The 25,565-nt window shown below is 32.2% G+C and overlaps 1 protein-coding gene and 2 long non-coding RNA genes across 6 annotated transcripts in view; 1 reads left to right on the top strand and 2 right to left on the bottom strand.

Moving 5' to 3' along the window:
- Positions 1-14,680, bottom strand: part of LOC136795357 (uncharacterized) — a 16,721-nt gene extending 2,041 nt beyond the window's left edge. The window contains exons 1-2 of one of the 3 annotated variants that reach the window (XR_010842954.1): positions 14,576-14,680; positions 13,753-13,969 (exon numbers count right to left, since the gene is read on the bottom strand). This is a non-coding gene — a long non-coding RNA (uncharacterized lncRNA). Of the gene's footprint in view, positions 1-13,752; positions 14,037-14,138; positions 14,258-14,575 lie in introns of those variants that run through there. The other 2 variants (XR_010842955.1, XR_010842953.1) reach the window with 2 other exon arrangements.
- A 20-nt stretch (positions 14,681-14,700) lies between these two features.
- Positions 14,701-16,972, top strand: LOC106683039 (uncharacterized). Of its 2 annotated transcripts, none has more exons than XR_001343505.2 (3): positions 14,701-14,831; positions 16,185-16,393; positions 16,712-16,972. It is a non-coding gene; the product is annotated as an uncharacterized lncRNA (long non-coding RNA). The 2 variants fall into 2 exon arrangements; XR_001343504.2 differs by having other exon boundaries at positions 16,560-16,972.
- A 3,463-nt stretch (positions 16,973-20,435) lies between these two features.
- Positions 20,436-25,565, bottom strand: part of LOC106683000 (uncharacterized) — a 7,794-nt gene continuing 2,664 nt past the window's right edge. Inside the window, exons 2-3 of the mRNA XM_014424200.3 lie at positions 23,250-23,365; positions 20,436-20,811 (exon numbers count right to left, since the gene is read on the bottom strand). Coding sequence (XP_014279686.1) covers positions 20,499-20,811; positions 23,250-23,365 — 429 coding nt within the window. The 3' untranslated portion in view covers positions 20,436-20,498. The remainder of the gene's footprint in view (positions 20,812-23,249; positions 23,366-25,565) is intronic.

The raw sequence follows: 25,565 nt of genomic DNA, 5'->3' as shown, positions 1-25,565 counted from the left end.
TAATAATTATTATTACAACTATAAGTTGATATATGGAAGGCACAATTATAAATCGAGTCAAATAAGACACCTAATCACAGTAATCAAAAACATTATGTGTTGCTTAGTGGGAATAAACTGAAGGTTAAACAAGGCCTCATGCTACCCGCTAAGACCCCCAGGGTGGGACGGCCCTATATCAATTTTGAAATATTTCCTTAAAACGGGAAGAGGAGACTTAAGATTGGAAAACGGCGTGAAATCCACCATTCCCGCCCTCCGTCGTACCCTTACTTTTCTGGCTTTTCAAACAGACAATTATAGCAACTAGGTTGGTCGATGTACGACATGTCACAATCTCACGAGAGGAGAGATCATAACAAAAGAAGGCAATCCATCCCGGCCGGACCCACCCCATTTAGACCTTTTTTTTTTAAATACAATTTTGAAATATTTTCTTAAAACGGGAAGAGGGAACTTTAAGATAGTTAAATAGAGCACGGATGTAGGCAGAGGGGAGCAGGGTGAAGCCACGGCTAAATAGGCCCCTTACATTTTTGGAACCCAAACAAAAAAAAAATAAAGAAAACAGTGAACTTATTATATAGATGATATCTTTCTGGAAATCAGCTATAATTAGGAAGGTAACATTGTAGAGTTGACATCTTCACGGATCACAAAATCACCACACCATTGAATGGAAAAGGGGTGATATACGTCCAACCTTCGGTAAAAAAAAGTAATATTCAATTGGCGCGATTGTTCGTCATATACTTAGGAGAAACGAAGAAAAGAACCTTTTTTTAGATTCTATTCTTCCTATTATTACTTACAGCTTGCCATTTTAATTATCTCAGAATTTTTGTTGATAATAAATTAAAGAAGGCAACCATCGTAGAAGAGGTAGTCAATATTTTTGCCAGCAATCCCAGATAGTACAAGAGCCGGGAAGAAAAAAAGGCAGTTATCTCACCCCAATTTTTTATTACTTGAATGAAAACTATGTATAATTACTAGTCAGAATTGACGAGTCTGCCAAGTATAGGTAGGGGAAATAAAAAATGGTGGCTGTTTCAAAAACTTAAAAAAAGCATTATTTTTTCATTCGGAGCTCTATATCTTAAAAACTACCAACAACACTAGAAAATTTAAGAGAACATTATTTAAAGAAGAGTAAATTTTCTGAAATATGTGCCCTAAAAGAGCTATTTACGTTCAGTAGTTCTCGAGATATAGCTTTTTAAAAAGAAAAATTTCTTAAAAATCTATTGAAAGATTAGTAGCAAGTTAATTTATTTTGAGAAATCTATATCTCAGGAACTATGTGACGTAAAGCTTGTTTAATGGACTATAAAGAAGTTTATGACCTTCACCTTCGTAGGAATAGTAGTTTTCATGATATTTGCTAAAATAAATTGATTTATAGTTGTTTGGACAATAAGTTTGATTTATGAAAAACTTCATTTCATAAACCATTCGACGTACAGATGTCTGCCAGCGTTTAAATTAAAGCTAGTTAAATTTACTACAAAATAGTTTATTATATTTATCTTTGTAGGAGTAGTAGTTTTAATGATATTTGACAAAATAAATTCACAAAATGTTAATTTCTAGTTGTTTGTATAAAATTTTAGACTTTTAAAAAATATATCTCTAGATCCATAAGTCGCACATATGTCTCCCAACACTCAAAATAAAGGAGATTTAACTTAATATAAAGAGGTTTATGGCACTTATCTTCGTAGGGGTAGTAGTTTTCATGATATTCACAGATGAATATAAATTTGGCAAAAGAAAATTTGTCCAAACTATAAACCAATTTATTTTAGCAAAGTTCATGTAAACTATTACACCTACGAAGATAAACATCATAAGCTACTTTATAGCTAATTAAACTAGCTTTAATTTGAGTGCTAATAGACATCTGTACGTCAAATGGTTTTTGAGATATAAATTTTTCAAAATAAATTCAATAACTACTGATCTTTCAGTACGTCTCATACAACATCTTTATGAAATGTTGCTTTTTAAAAAGCTATATCTCGAAAACTTTTTAACGTAAATAATTCTGAAGCTAGGTGGTGTCTGAACACGGAGGGGTAAGGTGGTATGGTGGAGGGAGAGAGTTCAAACATAATTCTAATTATTATGTAAATAATTCTATTATTGCTCGTATTTTAGCAAATTTACTCTTCTTTAAATGACATTTTCTTAGGTTTTCTTGTGTTGTTCCTACTTTTTAAGATATAGAGCTCCGAATGAAAAATTAGTTTTTTTATCGCTTTGAAACAGCCACCATTTTTTATTCCCCCTACCTATACTTGGTAGACTCATTAATTATACCTAGTTTTCATTAAAGTGATCAAAAATTGGGGTGAGACAACTGCCTTTTTTCTCATCTTGAGCTCTTGTACTAAGAAGACTGATGCTCTCATTGCAAACTAATTTTATATTTTTGTATTTATTGTGTGTATTTATGAACAATAATTTATTGTGCAACAATAATGCCCGATTTTCAATGATTTATTGTGATTATAAAATTCAGAAAGTAGATAGTAAAAATTTAAAAGTAATGAATGAATTTGCAATAAAATAGTGGAGGTGTTTTTAGAAATGCTGTAATTACGATTAATTATCGGAGTTTAGACATTTTTTTCTTCTTTTTTTTTTTTAATACGGAGAAACAATATCTTATGAAGACATATTTGAACTTAAAAAAATAAAGCATACATATGGTTACCTAGCATACATCGAGCATGGTTTATTTCTGAAGGAACTGATCAATCATCACTCTAGTTTGAAGAGCCATAATTACAAGGAGAAATTAGAACATAGAAACTGAAGAAGATATTGAGCAAGCAGACTCTGACACTTCAGGCAAGATAGAACAATGAGTTTTCATTCTGATTATCTATGCTATTTTCAAAAATAGATTTCTAAAATAAGTCTTGTCCTGTTTATGCTAATATAAGTACCGTTGTGTTTCTTTATCCATTTTTTTTTTACCACATCCGTATACCTCATTCATTCTTCATCACCTACACGTAATACAGGTTATACGTATTATTTTTTTTCTTACCACGTGGGCTATTTTGGCACATTTTTTAAATGTGAATAATAGAAAACTTCATAAATACTGCAATATTTTACTGAACTATCCGTCGATAAAGTTAACTAAGTTAGTCCAGAAAGGATTTAGCACGCTGCTGAGTTGGGATATTTTTAAAAATGTGTATTTTAGTTTTATCAAAATCTTTAAAAAAAAAGGAAAAGTCAATTAAAAAATCTTATAAAGTAATCAATCTAGAACAACGAATCTCAATTTTTCCATGCTCACGTAATTTCCGGTATATTTATTTCATTGTTAAAGTTCTCAGATCCATGAAAACCAAAAATGTGATTGATCTAATTAACTTCTTTATCTGTCATGAAAATGAGGCTATCCCATTCGGTTTTTCAATTGCAACTGGATAAGAATTTTTTCAGTATGTTTTGAAAAATTTTCTTTCAGATTCATGGAATAGTTTCCAAAAATTTGAAAGTTTTTTTTTCATATTTGGTGCATTTTGACGTATCCTCAATTTCATAAGAATCTTTCCTAAGCATTGACAGACTTATATTATTTTCCAAGGAACCGATCCGAGACATTTCCACCCAGATTATTGTGTTTGCTGATGATAATGCAATTTTTGGTACTTTTTTGCATAGTCAAATTGTACCACACCTTAATTCTTAATGTTTAAAATATCCCAATTTCGTCCAGATTTTTGCGCGGTGTTCATCACTTAACAATCAGCACTTTTTTCACAAAACTTGAAATCGCATTGATTTGCTTTCATGTACATCGATTATTAGATCTCATTTTTTAATTGTAGTAATTGTTGAGAGATTTAGACATTTTAAAAGTAGTCAAATGGTATAAAGCTTCTCAAGAAGGTGTCTTATGAAGTCTGAGACATTTTCATTCAATTTTTATATGCTGTTGATCCCGTAATTTAAACTTGGAAATTTAGTCACGCATCCTGATAGCTATCTGATACGATTTTTTTTTTTTGGCATCAGGAATATCAGTTCTTTTGGAATCGTACAACCTTTTGTTGCTTATAACAAGGCTAGTTCTAGGGTAGGTCCTGGACTATTTAAGGCAGGCTAGAGAAAATAGGTAAAGTTATTAAAAATTCACTATGGTTATTACTTTTGATCAAATAGTTAATTATTTATTTGTTAATTTTAAATAATTATGTTGATTTATAACACTAAGGGGAGAATCAAGGAAATATCGAACAGTATATTTGTAGCTCTAAATGTAGGTCATGAAATCAGCTTTTCCTTTTCCATTGTGTCGAAGAACCATCAAAACCCCAGATACCCTTTTTGTCCCAAGTTCAGTGATTGGTTTCGGAGAAATCGGATTTTGAAATGTTTTTTTTATATTATAATTATGACTGAATTTTGTTTATATTGAGTTAAATGACATTTTAGCTTTCTTTTTTTTTGTTCTTACAATTTTCTGACGTAATCAACAATTCCATCTTTATTATTTTAGTTTTTCATACAGTAATATTATAATGGAGCTCATGGGGTATTATCGAACGCTATGTTGTATTTAACCCGAGCATACAAACGGTGTCTAATATTGTAGTAAGTACTATGACTCAACTGCAAACAAAAATGAAGTTTCACAGAAAACAAAATATAATCCCAATTTGTTTTAAAAGTTTAGCAGTTTACACATATTTTGGGGTTACTATTGTAACCTGTGCTACCAATTCAATCGACCAAAAAAGACCCGCTTAGTGCCTTGAAAATACTCGTTTTATCTGACCATTACCCGCCACTTAAACCGTTCTCGGAGACTCTTTATAACTGTAGCTGTATGATTGTTACGGTTTTGATTGTACTGTTGCATTAGCTCTGGTGTGATAGTTGGTAGTTCAAGGAACAGGAATGAATGAACTGTTAATTATCGCATGTATATGCCTTAACAGTGATCAATTGTATAGTTTCAGTTATTGCGACTAAAGTCGCAGCCACTATCATGGTTTAACTGTTTGATACGGTCATAACAGTATTTATTTACTGTTACTGTCGTGACAGTATTGACTAACTGGGTCTGACGTGATAGTTGAGAGAAGAAGTAATGTCAGAAGACTAACTACCGCGTTAACTGTCACGTTCAATTGTCATATGTATACCTCTTTTGTCTCAATAATTTATAATCAGATATAAACCACAAGTATTTTTAAATCCATTCCTTTCATTAATAACTCAATATTTGGAAATAGTTTTAAATTGATGTAATTTTTTTTTAATTAATAAGTAGTAACTTTTAAACTTGCAGTTAAAACAATTAGAAATGCATAAATTGGAGGGACATTGAAAGCTTTTAAAACCGAAACGGCCTTAAACTTTTACTTCAGCCTAATTACAAAAAAATATAAATTATAATTATAAATATAAATCCAATCCGGTCCCTAAAAAAAAGTCTACCCGAGACCTTAAAATTGTATCCACCCCGAGCCTTAAGTATATAAAAATATAACAAAATAACAGTGCTGGGCCCAAAAAAAAAAAAAATGGGCCCATGGTCCAAAAATTATATTCGTCCCATTCCAAAAAAAAAATCAATCTCGGGTCTCAAAAAGAAATATATCATGGGCCCCAAACTGTCTAGTTACTCCTATGTCTTAAAATTCAATACCTAAGGAAAAATAATAACTTGTTGATATAATAAAATGTCTCCAATGATTAAAAAAAAACTAGTCGAAGTGTGTGACGCTGAACTAGAACACCTATATATAACGTAAATTCATTTTACCTGATTCACCCGGTAATTATCTGCTAAAGTAAAAAAAATCGCAGCACTGATTGTAACTTTCATTTCAATTAATAACAAAATAAATAACGATCCCACAGTAATCAGTCCCATGTAAATACGTCGTTGTTCTTCTGAAAATTTTACATTTCTGGTGTAAAAGAAGTAAGGAAAGCATTTAAAAATAAGAAGAAAACGTAATAATAAAAGTTTATTTCAACTCAAATTAACAAAATGTTATGGAAAAACTAAAACGATTTAACAAAATAAAAAAGGTTTTCTTTATAAAAATTATAGAAAAATTTAACTAAAACTGTTTAAGAATCTTATAACCGGGTTCGTAGAAGAAGGCAATCATGTTATTGTACATCAGACTAATTAAGTCGTTTAACTTTTTTTCTGCAAGGGAAATCTTCCTGTTCCAAGCTTATAAAACGGCCGAATCAATTCGTAATGATAAAAAATTTAAACCATCTTTTGCGTATGACAATAACAAAAAGATAATTAGTCCATTATGTCAAATGGCATAAATACTTATTGGTGTAAAATGACACAAGTTCTAATCTTGTCATAAACAGCTGTTGAGGCGATATCGTTCCAGACCAATATCAGCACACTTTCCTATCTAAAAAACAATTGATGATTGTGTCGTTATTCGGTTTATAACGACAAATCTTCCTTTCAGTGGCGAATTTAGTATATACAATTATATTCGTTTTACTGCCAACTAGTAAAGGCATTCTTGTTAGCCAAGACAATAAAGTCAATTTTACAATTTTGCCATTTAAAAATTGGCAGTTGTATCATATTCTTCCGGCGCGGCGATATGATATGATTCTTATTCACCACTATCTATAATCACTCTGACAAGGAAATGTGGGTTCTTTTCCCCGTGCTACGTCACATCGATACACATAGTATAAGAGCCGGGAAGAAAAAAAGGCAGTTATCTCACCCCAATTTTTGATTACTTTAATATAAACTAGGTATTTATCATTACTAATCCAAATTGATGAGTCTGCCAAGTATAAGTAGGGGGATTAAAACATGGCGGCTGTTTCAAAACCATAAAAACACATTGATTTTTCATTCGGCGCTCTATATCTTAAAAACTTTAACCTATACCTACAACACTAGAAAATCTAAGAGAACATTATTTAAAGAAGAGTAAATTTGCTGAAATATTAACCCTAATACAGCTATTTACATCCAATAGTTCTCGAGACATAGCTTTTTAAACAGCAAAATTTCTTAAAAATCTACTGAAAGATTAGTAGTTAGTTAATTTATTTTGAAAAATCTAAATCGCAGGAACTATGTGATGTACAGATGTCTATTTGCACTCAAATTAAAGCTAGTTTAATGGACTTTAAAGTAGTTTATGACCTTTACCTTCGTAGGAATGGTAGTTTTCATATTTCCTAAAATAAATTAATTTATGAAAAACTTTATTTCAGAAACCATTGGACGCACTGATGTCTGCCAGCGTTTCTGACTTTTTTTTTTTCATAGAGTGGGTTCGACACTCTCACGCCTATTTTTGAGTGCCACCCATTGGCTAACGGGTCTCACGAATCCCTTGGGGAGGCTGTGAGTGAGTTTTGTATAAAGTTATCCTTGAAAAAAATCCTAGTTGGGCCTGGGCTCGAACTCACAACCTTTGGGCTGGTAGACAGGTGCGTTGCCACACTGCTAGGCGTTGCCCCCTAACTGTATAAGTAATCCAAGGAAAAAATAACTTTTAAAAATAAATGTCTACTTCGAGACAAAATTAATTAATCAGAGTGACACTTATTTTGGGTAATAATACAGAGAATAATACTTCGGAGATGTAAAATTGTGGGGTTTCAATTAAAAATGCAACTCAATTAAAATCACACTCTTTAGAGTACTAACTCTTTAAACTGTTTTAAATGAGGTTTTAAGACTTTTTTTAAAAGGCTTTATTATTTCTAGTAGTATTATTTTTAATTCGTTACAATTATTTTATGTACTGATTTTATTTTTATTTTATGTTACTTTCACTTTTTACTATTTTTTCCTAATAAGTTTTAAACAAATTTAAATATATATTACATCATTATTTTTGTTATGTATATATTGACGATTACCTACCAGTATGTACTAACTCAAATCAAATCGTGTCTTGTTCGATTCTATATTTTCTTATATGACCCAGCAATCATTAAATACAAAGAAACATATATGTGTCCCCTTATTTCACTTCAGAGCCAAAACTACCTAGCGCAAAATTTGTGCGTGGTAGCAGCCTCAAATTTCCCATCGTGCATGAAGGTGGTTGCATGTCGGTAACAACGGTTGTAGGGTGGGAGATGTAATGGTTGATAATGAATGACCTAGAATATTTTTATACTTCAATAAATTAATACACCTTCATACCAAAGGAACCAGTTTCTTTACACTAACTGTCAAAATCAGCTCAAATCTACGTAGCATTTCTTAAGGAAGCTCCAAAGAATAAAAAAAAACGCTTCGAAATGAACATTTATTTGGACGAAGTTAGCAGCAAAAAACAAACTTTGAATCAAAATAAAACATCTAGAAATCAAATAAAGAATAGAAATTGAAATAAAAGCTTTCAATAAAAAATCAAAAGAGTAAACTGAAATAAAAAGAATAAATAAATTTACAAAATTAATAACTATATAAAAGAAAATACTGTCTGCTACTCCGATAGGCTAGAGGGGATATTTCTTGATATACCAGCAAGACTATTGTTAGGAAATTGTAGACGCAGATTTTAAGGACAACTTTCAAAAGTTGGTGGGTTCATATCTATACTAATTCGATTATGGTATTCCACTGTACAAACTTAATTAAACTAAATACTATAATAACACTCATCGGACGCAAGGTCTATAGTGACATTAATCACAAACAAAATGAAATGTTAAAGTACAATAACTCACTCAGACAGGGTCTAATAAAAAAATCAGACGAACTACTAATGACGACTAGACAGCTTATTAAAAGTTGTAGATTGTTGACCAGTTGCTAGGCCACGTCAACCAAATAATCCCCACTGACCGTTATTCCTACATTTAAATATTATAATATAAAATATAAATACATTTTTTTCTTCTAAAATTAAAATAAACTTCTAAATAAAATAATACAAAGTAAAATATAATTAAATTAAATACTAAGACTATTTACAAATTAATTATTGAACTTGTCGTAAACACATTTTATTGGATTTAATTTAGAAAATATTTGTTATAGGAGGTGGATCAAGAAATTAACTAAAACGTAATTTCTAAAGTAAAGTTTTTGGTCCTTTTGTTTTTCAACAAAGTTTCGGATGTTATTCAATAAATCAGATACAATTAATTGGTCATGTATTCGCAATGAAACAGCTATGTAAGATCCAAATTTAAAGAAGGTGAAACTGAGGGAAGCTGCTAGTCATTAAATAAAATTAAACATTAACACAGTATAAGTTTGATTATGTTCATTTTGTTTGTATATATTTTAAGAGAGTTTTCTTTTATTTTTTATTTTAGTATGTATGAGATCATTCATCACTATTACCTATTGCCCACAACTGTGTGGCAGATTGTAATATCTATCAATAAATAAAAACTATTATTTAAAAAAAAAAAAAAACAGTATAAAACCTGGAACAAGCTTTCTATTGTTAAAAACAAAGTACAGCAAGAAATATATTAAATATAAAAACATACTTTGTTTTTTAACTTGTGTTACGTTACTTAATTAGAAAAAGGTGGTATTGGCCGATTATTGGTGATATAGCTGAGTTAATAACAGTATTGAGATCGAGTGCTTCCAAGTAATTGTTCAGAACTGAACAGCTGTTATTAAAGATAAGATAAAAAAAAAACACAGCCTTCTACAAATTATCGATTATTAGAATGCATATTGCAATATTTGGAAATTACCGGTATTAGAATCCATTAAGTATGAAACGAAGAACCCCATAAGATCCTACCATAAACCAAAACTTCTCTAAATCCATTGAAAAGAATATGCAAAGTACTAATCCAACTGTAACATATCAAAATATTAAATTTATGTTGGGCAATAATGCACTACACTGCAAACGAACTCATCAAACAGATGGAAGGGTGTACCTGGAATACAGACTGCTAGTGGATGGGAAGAATGTAGTGCATCCCATAATGGGAAGTCCCTTAAGAGCATACGTGGTAAGATAAAGGAATAAGATTGAAAAAAATCTGGTATGGTGCACCTATCACACAACTTTCACTCAAGGTGCTGAGGTGAAAATTTCAAAAAAAATAAAATCTAGAATAAAGCAATATGAAGGTATTTGGAAAAAGGTTAAAACATAATTTCGATTTTAAAAACGCCAGAACTTTAGAAATAACCACACTAAAAATAGGAATATAATTGGCAAATTCGAAATGCTTCTTTTGTGATTTAGTCGGCACCCACGAGCTTCATGTCCAGGTCTCAATGCCATTTGCAACCTTTGTAGTAAGAAAGGTCATTATGCTATTTTCTAAACTGAAGCAGCGCCCCTCTGTTTCATCTTTAAACCCTGACTCCCCTCAAGAAAATGGGTAATAGCCAACAGTTACTTGCATTCCTGTCAAATCTCTATGCTCAAATAGAAAATAGTCACCCTAAACTAAATTTAGCCACGATCTCAGCAATTGCATCGCCTAGACTTTCCAAAGCTATCATAAATGTGAAAATAAATGGTTTTCCGGCAGAAGGACTCATCGATTCTCATCGGGGAATTCAGAAAACTATATAAGTGACAGTTTTGTTTCAAAATACAAATTAAAACAATACCCAACTACCTCAGAAGTTGCCATGTCTTCGTCCTTCCTAGCTATATCAATAAATTCATTTATTATGCAACTGTTATGTAGAGTTGCATATCTTAGATAAAAAATATTTAACAGGAAGTTGAGTGTACTGACTGTTGTGCCGATGTTATAACTAGGTCACGATATTGGCATCATTCGAGTTTATGAATTACATTTGGGGGTAAAAAAACCCTATTTGAAAATCAGTAGTAGCCTTGAGAGTGCAAAAGTGGGCACTTCGTTATTTGAGTTCTTAATCCCAAATTGTAAACCAATTGCTTTTAAATCCAGACGACGTTCCTATGAAGATGAAAATATATTCTGTCTCATATTGGAAAATTTCCCTGTGATGGAGTAATCGAAGAAAACAACTCGCCTCGGAGAGCGCCGGTTCTAATAGTTAGTGGTACTCGTATAAAATGGATGGTAATTGACTATTTACAAACCATTAATAAATACACTTTCTTAGATGCATACCCTATCCCTTGTATAGAGAAAATTGCCTCATGGGTGGCTAAATATAATATTCATATCACTAGTGATCTAAAAAGCGCTAATGATGAGATCCCGATCCAAAAAGAAGACCGTCCCTAACCGTCTTTGAGGCTGCTGGGGAACTCAGGCAATTCATAGGAATTCATATCGGTGTAACCAATGGAGTCGCGGCAACCCAGAGGAAGATTTAAAGGGGGTTAACGTTTATTTGGATGATGTAACAGTCAATGACCAACCGAACAAGACTTAAACCTAGAAAAGCTTTTAATTGTTCGTAAGAAATATAACTTATTTTAGTTAAACTATTAACAAAGACAAGTCACATTTCAATTTAAGATCTATAAAATTTCTAGAATAACTTATCGAGAACAACATACTAAAACCAGATCCTGACAGACTGAAGCCGTTGATTAATTTCCCTATACCCAAAAACAAAGCATCTTTTCAGCGAGCTGTCGGAATGTTTGTTTACTATTCTGAATGGGTTCTAAAGTTTTCTGATACGATACATAGATTGGCAAATTGTAAGACATTCCCAATGGATGCACAATCAATCCAAGATTTCAACAACTTACGAAACAGCATACTTAAATCCTTCGTCGTATTGAAAATGATATTCCATTCTTCGAAGAAACAGATGCAGTGATACAAAATAAACGACCTGTCGCTTTCTTCTCATGAACCCTGTCTAAAAGAGAACAGGCGATCATTCGGCTGTTGAGAAGGAAGCCTTAGCCATAATTGAAGCACTTCAGGAATAGAGGTGCTTACCATTACATGGTGAGACGAAAATTTCACCTAATGACAGATCAAAAATCTATTTCTTATATGTTCGATATTTGGCATACCGGAAAAATTTACAAGATGGCGTTTAGAACTAGCTTCTTATAACTATTACATCATCTATCGACCTGGCAAAGAGAATATTGCCATATTCATTGAGAATAATTATATACCATCGACCGGTTAGTTCGTCACTGCACAGATCGTCACTGAGTGAAAAGCCAGAATCTAGTCTATACAATTGATGAAGTTCGCCGAAATATTTCATACTGCAGAACATGTTCAGAAATAAAACCTCGTTTCTATTACAAACAGAAGACCCTCATTACAGCACCAAGTCCATTTGAAAGGCTCATTGTTGATTTTAAAGGTCCATTACCATCTAACACTCCTCGGAAATATTTACTAACGATAGTCGACGAATTTTCGAGGTTCCCTTATGCCTTGCACTGACTTAACATCCACTATTGTTATTCAGGCCCTAAACCATCTTTCTTATCCAAAGAACTTCAGGATTTTCTTCATTCAAATGAGGTTGCAACCAGTCAAACCACACCATATAATCCATGTAGCAATGGACAAGTTGAGCACTACAATGGTATAATATGGAAAACTATTTCACTGGCTTTAAAATCCACTGGTTTTATGAAATCACAAGGGAAGAAGGTATCGCCGGAAGCGTTACACGTTCTTCCATAAGAGAAAATCAATTTCAGGCATTTCTCTTCCTCAGTAGATGACAGCTCCTGAGAAAGTTCTGATGTGGAATCATACCCGGCGGAACAAATATGATCCTATTGTGTAAGAAGTGGCTTCTTTGGAATCTAACCCCGATTATGCTCTTGTAAAACTGCCTAATTGCAAAGAGACTACCGTAAACCTTAGGATTCGGTAGGATTCCCCCTTGCTCCAGTAGGAATAATGATAGGAATCTAGTTGAAGAGGGGAATTTTGAAGAATTTCCAGTCACTGACAACTCCCTCAATTCTTCTGATACCACCCAAGTGGAAGTATCTAGATTGGACTCACTGACCAGGAACTCAAGCATCGGTGACATCCAGAATTGAAGGGAATCATTAAAGAATCAAAAAGTACCAGCCGTGGAAGAAGCTCCGTCTCCAGCCAAATCTCAACCTAGCCCTCAACGGGTACTCCCAAGGTCAACTAGAACCAGACAACTTCCATTATTTATGAATATGTCCTTAAATGGGGGAGACTTTGATGAAATATTTTATTACTTAATATTACATATGTTTTTATTTTTCTTACTTCTTCTGTCATTAGTATTACCATATGTTTTGATTTTCCCTACCTTATTACTTGTGTTAACTTATGAGTTAAATAAAACCTAGCTTTTAGTTCCTAAAAAGGTTTATTCATTACAACTCTAAAACTTTTTAAAAATCTGTCAGCCAAATAACCTTAATGTGTGAACAATCTATTTATTCTTAAGTAACATTTATCTCAGAATAAATGTTTTGTTTCATTTCGTATAAAAGAAGATTTATGTCGAATAAAAATGTATAATTGGAGGAAATAATATTGCTAAGCTAATTTTTTTCAATTTAAGTTGTTAAGCTATTGTAAAGTTGTATGCATAGTATGGTCCGGGTTAATTTGTATTGGGTACCTGATGATGTGACACAAGATAAATTAAATTAAAGAAAGTTATTATGGAAGAGTGATTCAATTCAACTCATTGAAGAAAAAATAATTTTTTTTTTTTGCCTGCTTGAAATACGCAAGAAAGAGATGAAAGTGATGCAAGTAGAGACTAAACCTAAAATACTAATATTAAATTATATTTTAATGCTAAGAATGAAAGTGACCACTTAGCCTAATTAATACAAAACATGTTCTTACGATTAGGTTCTATCTCCTTCATAAGATCCTCATTGATTTGCCGCAACCTCCTCAGCTCCTCCGATATGATTCTCTTCGAATCTACCAGCCCTTTTGATAAGGAGGAACGCAAATTCTGAACCAGGTCGTCTTCGATGGCTAAATCCAAATTCCGAAATGCTCTCTCAACTTCATTTTCCGAGGTGTCAGTCATCTCAGGCTCAATTCATCACCTCATCTAAGAGTTCAACATTTGTATTTATTTCTGAAATGATTTCTACTATGATGAAATTCATGATTGATTTCTAGAAAATTAATGGAAAACATTAAATGCTTCAAAAAACTCCCTACAAGGGAGAGACCTCCCTCCAAAAAGGATCATACTGACAAACTTTTGCCTTTCTAACCTATCTGATGATGATGTATTCTTTAGGTAGATTTTCGGACTTTTTATTGCATATAAATCTATGAAGTTAGCAGTTACATATGTCCGCGAAATTAAACTTCTGAGTTTAAAAAAAATATATACTAACAAAAAATTAACAAAATTGGCATTTTCTTTGCCGGGACGAAGGGAGGGCCACATATGGTTCAGTTTCCGGCTTAATCAACCGAAGACATCAGTGTTTTTGGAGCCCTGTACCTTTTTATATGGTATTTTATTCTGGCTGGTTCTGGCTAAATTGGCAATATGCTAACATTGAGGTTCTAATGGATATTTGAGACTATTATTTTTAATATATTTCTATATTTTTATTTTCTCTTAAATTAGTTTTTTTATGATTTATAATTATAGTAAAAAAATATTTTATCTTTGTCAATTACTATGTTAGCGTTTATATACCTGACAAGACCGATAAATATGTTGTATATTGTGTCAACCCTATATTCTTGGGTAGCATTTCTCTCTAGTAGGCAATTTAACATATGCACAAAGTATTGCTATTGCTTACATATGTAACCTTTATTGCAAAAAGGTTATATTTGCAACTAAGCAATTTTTTAGGAAAAAATTATCATGATAGATTTAATTTTAAGGCCACATTAATTTCGGCACCTACTTATCTGCTATTACGTTTCGGCCACCATGCCATCTTCAGGTAAAATTTTAAAAACACTAAAATTGTTATATCTAACATAACAACTAAAATGTTATTAATTAACAACTTTTAATCTTATCAATTTATTCAATTAAATATTCCCTGACAACTAAGCTATACAATTATTTAATTTACTTTTATTTGATTTCTTATACTTTTATTTTTCAACATAGTCTCCCTGTAGACTGATGCATTTGGTCCAGCGATGTTCCAATGGCTTGATCCTATTTCGAAAATGAGATCCCTCCAGGCCTGCAAAATGCCTCTCAAATTCGGCTGTCAGTTCCTCCGTTGTAGGAAATCTACGTCCACCAAGAAAATTTTCAGCTAGAGGAAGAGATGAAAGTCTGATGATGCCAATCAGGTGAATAAGGTGGATGTGGCAACAATTCGTACCTCAGTTCATGAAGTTTTGCCATTGCAATAGCACTTGTGTGCGGGCGGGCGTTGTCGTGATAAAAGATTACTTTTTCCTTGCCAAACCAGACCTTTTTTTCACGTATCTTTTCCTGTAGTTGGTCTGGGAGGTTGCATAGTATTTCCCCGTAATTGTTTGGCCAGTAGGAAGTTAATCTATCAGTAGAATGCCTTTTGCATCCCAGAAAACTGAAACCATGGCCTTTCCGGCCGAACGTACTGCCGTAGTACTTCTTAATGAATAGTATATTCGTAGTATTTCTTGATGAATAAACGAGTATAGTTTATTTGTAAATACCAGTTTCTGTTTCTTTTTCTTTATTATAACCTCATATAAACAATAAAACATGAACCACAATAGCATATTAATTATTTACAAATCTAATTAGATTTTTGCGCTGTTATTGCAATCAAGCTTATTAAAAATTAAATATGTACTGTTATAACTCATAATGGTCAGAGCTGCAGTACTATGTAAGGAAGTTGTGCAACGGGGTGACTTGGTCAGAATCACGCCCAACCGCCAGATTTTTTAGTGTACCAACTTTATGAGGCTGGGTGGACTCCCGACCCCACAGGACGGACTCGGTGGATATAGGTAATAGATAAGAATTATTTGCCACATTCTGATTCGAACCCAGGTCCTTGGAGTTATTAGTCCCTTGTTTTAATAATAAGCTGACCACTCCCAAGCAATCAAGCAATAAGCTGACCACTCCCAAGCAATCAAGCAATAAGCTGACCACTCCCAAGCAATCAAGCTTATACTTAATCATGTTGCCTTTACATAATTATGTTTCCTCTATCACTTGTTTTATTTCTTATTTTTCTGCATGTAGTGATATCTTGGTTAATTCAATTTGATTGTCTGAAATTAAGTGTCATTTTTGGCACAGTGGTCTCTTTCTAACTAATGTTGCATTTATACTGTTCTAGAAATTCTCTAGTGTTCATCGTATGTTTGGGGATGCCTCCTCAAGGAATTTTTTAATGGGGCTTGGAAAAGCTGCCCTCTAGTGACAACGTATGGAAACTGACAATTTGTTTGTAGCCATATTGACCTGTACAGGCGAAGAAAAAGCTAGCACATTTTAAGAAGACCAGGCAGGAGAGAAACCCGTCTTCCATCCTAACATCTAAACCAAGTAACCTATAATCCCTAACATAATTTCTTGTAAACATAGCAATAGTTCAAATTAATCCAAATTCTAATAATTATATTTTGGCAAAATCAATTTTTTCATAATTATTAAAAGAATAGAGGTTTTATTTCATTTTGTTTATTATAATTATAATTTATTTCAAATACAGTCCACTCCAGTGATTCCAGAGGATTATAAGTAATTCGAGCAATACCCCCCAACAGTCAAACCTAGGGAATACTTAAATTAGACATAAGTAATTTCATTTAAGGCTCTGGTTACAAGAAAAGGTAGGATTTATATTTACTGATACTTTAAAAGATGCGAAGATGACAGATGGTCAAAAATTGCCACATACGACCTTCAAAGAAGAAGAGAACGTACAAAGAAACGATGGAGCGATATGTTCAAGAGGATGACAGGACCCCTCTGGTGGAGAGCAGCTAGGGATAGGGATGTCTGGAAGGAGAAATGGAAAGAACTCGCCTCCCAATAGAGGTCACCCCGGGAAGTGCTCACTATTACCTCCCGAAAGGGAAGGCCTATGCAGGAAAGGATGCAGGAAGATGGAAAGAAAATTGATAGAAGTTAATTTTTTTTTTGTCATTTTTGTAATTTTAATAAATATAAATTTATTTGTTATTTTTTTCTCTCTATCTTCTTCAAATGTTTATATTGTATTTTGTAATGATTTTAACTTATTGCATAAATAAAAGGCTTTTTCATTTCACTGTAAAAGGAAAACAAATTATTATATTTCGAATTGGTAGTAAAATGAAATTAATTTCTCTTCTGAGATCCCTTCACCAAAGCAATATCTAAGCAAGTATTTTGTTGCCGAATGTACCTCAATCAAATTAAAGCAGCGATAAATGCATACATGTATCCAAGCGCATTCAAGTGACCTTTATCGAATGCTTACTACTAGGTGTTTGGTATGTTCTCAAGCCGTATTCCCACATCACCTTTTTACATGATCTCGATAATTTTACAAGAAAACATTTCTTTTTTTAATAAATAGATACAGTTTTTCAACTTTAGGGCGTAGTCAAAATGAATAATGCCTTATATGACGAAAAAAAATCTTACTTTGTATTTTACGTATTCTATAGATTGTACCGTAAGACCAATCAATTTTTGGCAACCCAACAAGCTTTGGGATAGTCTATAGTCTTTTTTTTTAGGGCATCTGGCTTTTTTGGTCATTAAGATAAATTCTTAAAATACTAATATATTTACTCGTGCAACCGTAAACAAAAAAATACAGGAATATACTATCGTTTCTATGCCAAAATCGTTGGATAACATTTCACCGGACTCTCATCCTTCGCATTTTGAAAGCAGAATACAAAGATAAATGACCGTCATCTGGAAATATATCGATGCAGCCGGGATGTTCTACATAAATTTTAAATCTGGGTTACGAATGTAATAAGAGACAAAGATAATTATTTAGGGCGTCAGACTTTTGTCAATAATGTGAATTCTTAAAATAATAATAGATTTATCTGTGCAACCATGCCAACGGCTAGTTTCAAAGAGATCGGTTAGATTGTGATGATATACAATTTTTGAATAACAAAAGAAAGTATTTAAAGATAGACTTAAAAATATGAATATTTTTTACTAGCGGATCAGTGGCAGACACTTATTGTATCTTTGTATTTGGCTATCTAAAGCGCAGCAGGATGACAGTTCGGTGCAATATTATCAAAGGACGTTTCACCCCACGTCGCAGAGCTTCATCAGGGCTAAAAAGAACAGATATTACTTAACAACAATATCACACCGAATGTGACATGTAATTTATCACTTAATTATCACTTATCATTAATTATCCCATGTAATGTAATCTTTGACTCTTACGTTAAACCTGTAACTCCAGTTTTCCCTGTCCTCACCTATTCTCAACATACTTCTCCTCTTTTTCAGTACAGGTTTCTTGCATATATCCCCATTCTTTCAGACAATTCACAAAAATCCTTACAATCCACTATTCCTACACATCTTGACCTGAAGTCCCCCAGCAAAATTTCCTACATTTTCTCTAATTTAAAAATGCTCTATTTCTTTCTTACACAATTCAAATGTACGAGTAGTTCACAAGATTTCCTGTTCTACCCCTAGTTGTATTTCTTTCTATATCTAGGCGAAACTAAAAACCGTGTTTCCCAGCACAAAACTCAACTGTAACCCTTTTGCCTATAAATTGTCTGAACACGCTTTAAACCTCAATCATTCTTTTAGCCTCGATCATACATCAATTCTCGCTACTGTCCTCAACCATAAAAAACACCTCAGTTCGGAATCCATTCATAGCAATTTAACAAAGAAATCCGTCAATCATAAAGTTGGAAAAGACCATTTCCCTGACATAACGGCACACCTTAAGCCTCATTAAACCTCCATAATACTTCATTTACTCTATGTTATGCATTTCAGAAGTTAACTTCCCTCCCATATATTTTACCTGTTTTTACTTTTTTAAATAACCTCTTCCCTCATACTCACTTTTATTACTTTATATTTTAAATTCACTATTCATTATTTTCTTTTTATAGTTATATATTTAATCTGTACTTTATATCCATATGTCACCTCCAACTGATACATTCATTACTTTATATTAATGTTTTTATTATATAATTTAAACACTTTTGTACCTCTATTTATTTTACATATTATATTTATTGCAGCCATTCTTTTAATTAATTTTTTTTTTAAATATCTCCTTTAATTTGGTAATACTCTTCATTTTAACATTATTTTCAAATGTAACGTATTATTTAACCCCCCCTTCACTTTCACTCTTTCGTGTCAACCTTTCATTTGTCAACCTCATCTGCCGTCTGTAAGGTATGTTTCCTATCTTCCTTTATTCTTGATTTTACACAAATTCCCTTCTTCCATCTTTTAGTGAGTACTGCATTTTTGTATTTCTTTTTAATCTGTTGTTATTTCCATTTTCATTAATTGCATAAAACCTTTTTTTTTATTATTATTTAATTTTACGTTTTATTTACATTGTTCATTTGTTTTTACCTTATTTAAGAGTTTTTGTCTTTTTTAGCCCTGCAACGTGGAGCGAAACGTGGCTCATATTAAATAGTGTTATGACTATTTGGTTTTTCTTTTTCTTTGACAGCACTCAGACCATTTTCATTTCAATTTTTACTTTCACGTCCCTCTATTAAGTTAAGGGGAAAAGGGACAATTTTTTTTTTTTTATTGTAATAACACATTTCCGCAAATGAGAGAAGTAATATATATCGTCAGAAAGCTAAAGATTCTTGAAAATATAATATTTTACATAGAAAGTCAAATGAGGTAGTAGGGAATGAAGAAAATCGTATAAATTAAATGTTTGTACAGTTTGACTGGCGGGTGCGTGCGAATTTTTTTCGTCTTGCTAGTCCAATACTATACTATTGTACTATTGTACTAATACTATTGTCATGTCAACATAGTTACTAATCATTTATTTGTTTAATTTCACATGCCCTATATTTACGCCTTTCAGTCTAAAATATGATGGAAATTGGAGATTTTATCTTATACAAGAAATATTATTACTTCTGTTAAAATTGTAGATCTTATTTAGAAAATAAGAAGGGGAAAGTATTGCCATACTGAATAATACAAAAAAAAAAAAAAACAGTTCTGAAACGAGAAAGAACTAATTTAAATTCCAAATAGGCTGGTAAGTAAAAGTTGTTTTTAATGCACGCACCGCACTAGATTTTCAAACTTGTATCAAGTCTTTCAAATCCAATCATGGAATAATTTTTTATTACTAAATGTAATTTAAGACAGCTTTGTAGAATGGGCCCGCTTTATTTTTACTATTCAGCACTCAATTAGTTACCTTTCGTACTGCAAAAATTTTGTCAGTGATTACAGGAATATATCAGTGTGATTAAGTGCTGCCTGAGGAAGACTTCATGAAGCTTCATTTTGATTCCCGTCGATTGGATCTATATATATATCTATGGATATAAAAAAAAATAATAATTTTATATCTATGGATATAAAAAAAAAATCAGTGTTAGGAGGACATTTTTTTTTTATTCTTTACAATCCTAATATTTAATCTTAGACACTACACAATTCATTTTCTCAAATTTCTACTCTTCAAATTGTATATACTTTGCTTTACCAATTCCTCCACGGCCACACTGGGTGGCATTGGTATTTCGTAATTATCCTTAACTTTGAATGATTGTTTTTGGGCGTAATCTGTCAGTGCGGCACTGATAGTATTTCTCGCAGACGAGGTGTCTTTATTATCTAGAGATGTCTTGTTTACTAAAGCTTTCGAGAATCGGACATCCACCGTAGAGAATTTGACACGTCTGTACCCATCGATATTTTCTGTTTTCACATCAATGTACACAACTGGATTGGTTAATTCTACCCATGGCCTGAAAATAAAAAATCATTGATGAATAAAATATTAGGTATATGAATAGCATGTCCTAAACGTTGGTGACTGTATATACAGGTAATACAGCGAGGGAATTTCATAGATAATCTAACTACAAGTAATAAGAACTTTTCAGAGGTACTACAAAAATAAAATTAATGATTTTACATTACGTATAGAGGTTACTAAAATATTCATGTTCTTAAAGTTTTTTGTATTTAAATTTAAGTTCATTAAATTATATAATATAGGAATGGCTGGGAATTATTGACACTATTTTATTATCATTCAAGTTTAAATTTATTTTAGAATTGATTCCGCCAGGCTGTACTCACGATGTACCCCACGATGTACCCCACGATGTACGAAGGGAGTAGTGATTTAATATTCAGGGGCGTGAATCGCACCCTAGCTCCATAACGGATGCAATTATGTGCTACTTTATAAAAAAAATAAAATAAAATAATATCTGAAATATTATTGATTAATTTACAGAGTATAGTGCTTCAAAAAGGAGTTTGCCTTTAGGAGGGGGGAGGGAACTCACGTAACCTTAGCTCCTCCTCTCCTCACCATAACTAACCCCTCCTACCGAAAACAAAAACCTTGCTCCAAGAGGAAGTCCGGAACTTGGTAATTTTTTTTAATAATTTATTTATTGTTATTTACAACTGTATAAAAATATATAAAACAAGTAAATTTGCTGTAGGTGACATAGTGACATGATACAAAATGTGGAGAATCTACCCATTGATAGAACTCCACTAACATTCCTAGAGGAGAAGATCTCGAGGCCATCTTTTTTTCAGACACCTAGGAGGATTAATAGGTAATGAAGGAGAAGCCAGCTTAGAAACAAGTGGATTTAGATGGTTGGGAAGTTTATCATGGAAGGATTGGTATCTGGTTCTGGCCAAATCGGCGAAATATAAGAAATTGAGGTCCTGATGGATGAATTGATTCGTGACAAAGTAAGGAGCATTAAGGATTTTACGAAGGATTGTAAGGATTGAATTCGGGAGGAATTCGATGGTTTAGTGGAGCTCCAAAGTTCAACTCCGTTTGTCCAGATAATAGTCATGTAGATCAGTCATTTGTAATGGAATGGCAGTTTAGATCGCTTGTCTAGTAAATGTTGTAATAGTGGGAATCGACGAGCGTTTTCTTTCTTTTCAGTCTTGTGTGAGGACTCAAGGTTAGTCGTTTGTCCAGATGTAGTCCAAGGTACCAGGTCTGTTCTACTGGGGTATAAGAGCAACACTATTAAAGGATACTGCAGCGCAGTCAGTAGTTTTAAGACGAAGGGTAAAGGTGATTTGATGGTATTTGTTGGGATTTAGTTTTATCCTCCAATTACGGCACAATTTTTCGAGGGTTCCGATATGGGGTTAAAGAGTTTGGGATGCAATTAAAGGGTTATTATTTACTGCGAGTACACATATGTCATCAGCGTAAGTGGTGAGGATAGTGTTAGGTTTGGTTGAGATGTCAGCTGTATAGACTTTGTACAGGATGGGTCCGAGGATACTACCTTGAGGTATACCAGCAAACTTACGGTACAGGGATGAATAAGCGCTTCATGAATTTTAAATACGTTCATAGTTAGTTAATGGTTTGAGAGAGGATAGTTTTTCCTCTATTCAGTTTGTTTGACATGGTAAATTTATAATATTGCGATATTGATGAAAAATAGTTTTGAAAAAACTGATACGAGGAATTTCTAAGTAGGTTGTTATTTTATATTTTGATTGCCATTGTAATGTTTGTACCATTACAATGGCAATCAAAATATACATTTAGTGTGAACATTGCGGTCGACTAGCCTCGCGAGATAAAGTAAAGACCCATCAGAAAATTTATTTCTATTTTGTTTTATTATAAAATTCATCGACGAAAAGTTCTTTCACATAGGTACGTTCTTCTGAACATTGATGACATTTTCAGTCCTAAATTTGGCAAGTTAAGCAGTCAACTTGAGAAATATAAATCACTACATTGTTTTAACTAATATATTTGGTGGAGGTTTGTGTATATTAAATTATAAAATCTCTTTTCTATCAGTTTTTTTTTCTAATAAGCTCTCGCCAAAAGTTTGATAATCCTGGTATAAGATATATATATTTTTGAAATAATACATAATACATTTGTTGTTTTTCTTCAATTTTAAGTGGAGTATATATATATACTGAAACTCTCATTTAATTTTTATTAATTACAATTACGCCCTGACCACCTCCATATAAATATTTTCGAAATATACCTTCGGAAGTAAAAATACAAAAACGCAAATCAATTAAGAGTGATACTATGATTTTTCAAACTATTACAAAATCTGATTTTCAATATCAGATGAGTGTGCATCATAGTCTTACCACAATCGTATTATTACTAATTGATTCCAGTTGTGATATTATGAAGAGCATATTATCCTATTACCTGTTGGAGAACATAATGGTCATAACATCATCCTTGATAGTGGCATTCATTTTGTAGCTGTGAGGCGTCTGACGTGTATGGCAATCGCTAATAGTCACATTTTGTGAAGGTGACTTCTGCAACATAAACATAATTATTGAGAATAGTTCAAATATCAACAAGAATTGCCTTTATTTTTATGTTATGATCTCCTCTTGCGAGATTGTGACATGTACATCGACCAAGCTACTCGCTATAATTGTCTGTTTAAAAAGTCAGATAAGTAAGGCTCCCACGGAGGGGGGAGTGAAGGGTTTCATTTTGAGCGGCTACACTTTTATATCCCCGTTTCATTTTATATCCCCAGTACTGCCCAGTGATGATTTAATTTGTTAAAATTATAAGATTATTCATTTATAAGCGAAAATAAAAAAAATCTCTTTATAAAATTTTTATGATACATATTTCTACTATTATTTAAATTATTTTTTCAGGATCAAATGATTCATCAATAGATATTATGAATTTATAATTCCAAAAAAATATGTTATGAACTGAAAATTTCATAAGAATTTTTTTATTTTTCCCCTTTTCGGCCAAGACTCCATTGGGAGTCCTATATACTGCCTAACCATGGTTGGGGGTCAAAGTTCTTCATTTTGTGGGACCGCCACTTAATGAAAAAAGTCGATGTCCCAGGGCGGATTCGAACCGCCACCGCCAATAGACATCACATTGGTAAGACTGTGTCTTAACCACTGAGCTATGGGCGGCCCTTCATAAGAATTAGATTACCCTATATCGAAACTGAGTAAACAATTTCCACTTTCGATTTTCATGTTGATTACAATAACTTGCCTATGTATCGGGAAGTTAAAATTTCCCTTTTCACATATGTACTTTTTTTTAAAAATAAAAGTGTTATTGCCTGTCGAGTTCTCTCAAAAAAAGTAACTTTTTTTTAATACAGGTTCAGATTACTGGAGTGTTGGGAGTGCCGAGATTATACTGTACTTACCAGGGTTAAATCTCCTGAATCACAAGGAAATTAATGTTATGTTGACCTGGTAAATATTATTTTCCTATTGAAATCATATTAGCTAAGACACTTTTTTTGTCTCCTGAAAAGTTCTACAATTTGGATTTATCACATCATGAAAGTCAACACTTCAATTGTGACTACTTAATCCTTATCACCCTAAATATTTGCTATACTCCAAATCTAATGACAACTATCTGCCTGTGTAGTGGTTTTCTTCTGAACAATTAAAAGCTGAATCATTCATCGATCAGAGACCCAATTAAACTTCAAGTGCCTATTAAATATGACATAGTTTGTAATACTAAATAACGTTGAGATCAATGCACAAATAATATTTTTATGGAATGAAAACGATTTGTTAAATCTTGATACATAAAATGAATTTGTTAAATTCATTTTGTGTTTCAAGTTCCTGTTATCTTTAAAACAATGGAGGATGTTAATTACTTATAAATAAATAAATACCGCTAAGATTTATGTCACTGTATCAAGATTAATTGAACTAAGCTGTATAAACCTATTCGGATTTTATTGATTATCAGCCAAGAAAAAAAAATTTGAACACAAATTTATTATTGCTTTTTTATATAATTTTATTATTTACCTTTTATTCAGAAAATCTATTCTCCAAGTTTTTAATAAATAAAATATTCGCATAGATCGCATTGTGTATCATTAATCTATTTTTTTTTTTAAGTGAATACAATTTTCTTTTGGTCTACTAAATAAAATATTTATTGAATTTAAGATACTACATTTAACTTTTCTTTCTTAAAAAATTTGTGATCCTAAAATTTGGAAAACCACTCAAAAAGGAAGGTAATTAAAAACAATAATATAATATTGAAAGAAGATAGTTGACCGTATGAAGTAGATTGCAGGAAGATAAAAGTTTCAAAACAGTAACAAAAAACTATTTATTGTTATCCAACGTTTCTCCCCACTTCGTCAGGGCTAAATAAGAAAAACAAGATACAAACATTACAGGATTAAGAAAAATATAAATCATTTCAAAACTATTAAGTTTATAAAGTATATAAAAAAAACTAAATATAATAAAATATTAATTTTTTCATAACAGTATGAGGAAATATACATGTTGGTAGACTGGTTCATAAAAATGAGCAATCAGTTCATAAAAATGAACAATAGTTCAAATAAATGCTAATTAAAATTTTTATCCAATTTCTCAATATCCCCTTATACATATTACTATACCTCACCTATACCATACCTACACCATTTATCTGTTCTACCTTATACATCTAACTCTTTACCATATTTTAAACTAGTTT

This window comes from Halyomorpha halys, unplaced genomic scaffold (genome assembly GCF_000696795.3).
Source record: "Halyomorpha halys isolate HHAL.00 unplaced genomic scaffold, Hhal_1.1 Scaffold25.1, whole genome shotgun sequence".
Lineage (NCBI taxonomy): Eukaryota > Metazoa > Arthropoda > Insecta > Hemiptera > Pentatomidae > Halyomorpha > Halyomorpha halys.
This window is presented reverse-complemented; position numbering and strand designations above follow the sequence as displayed.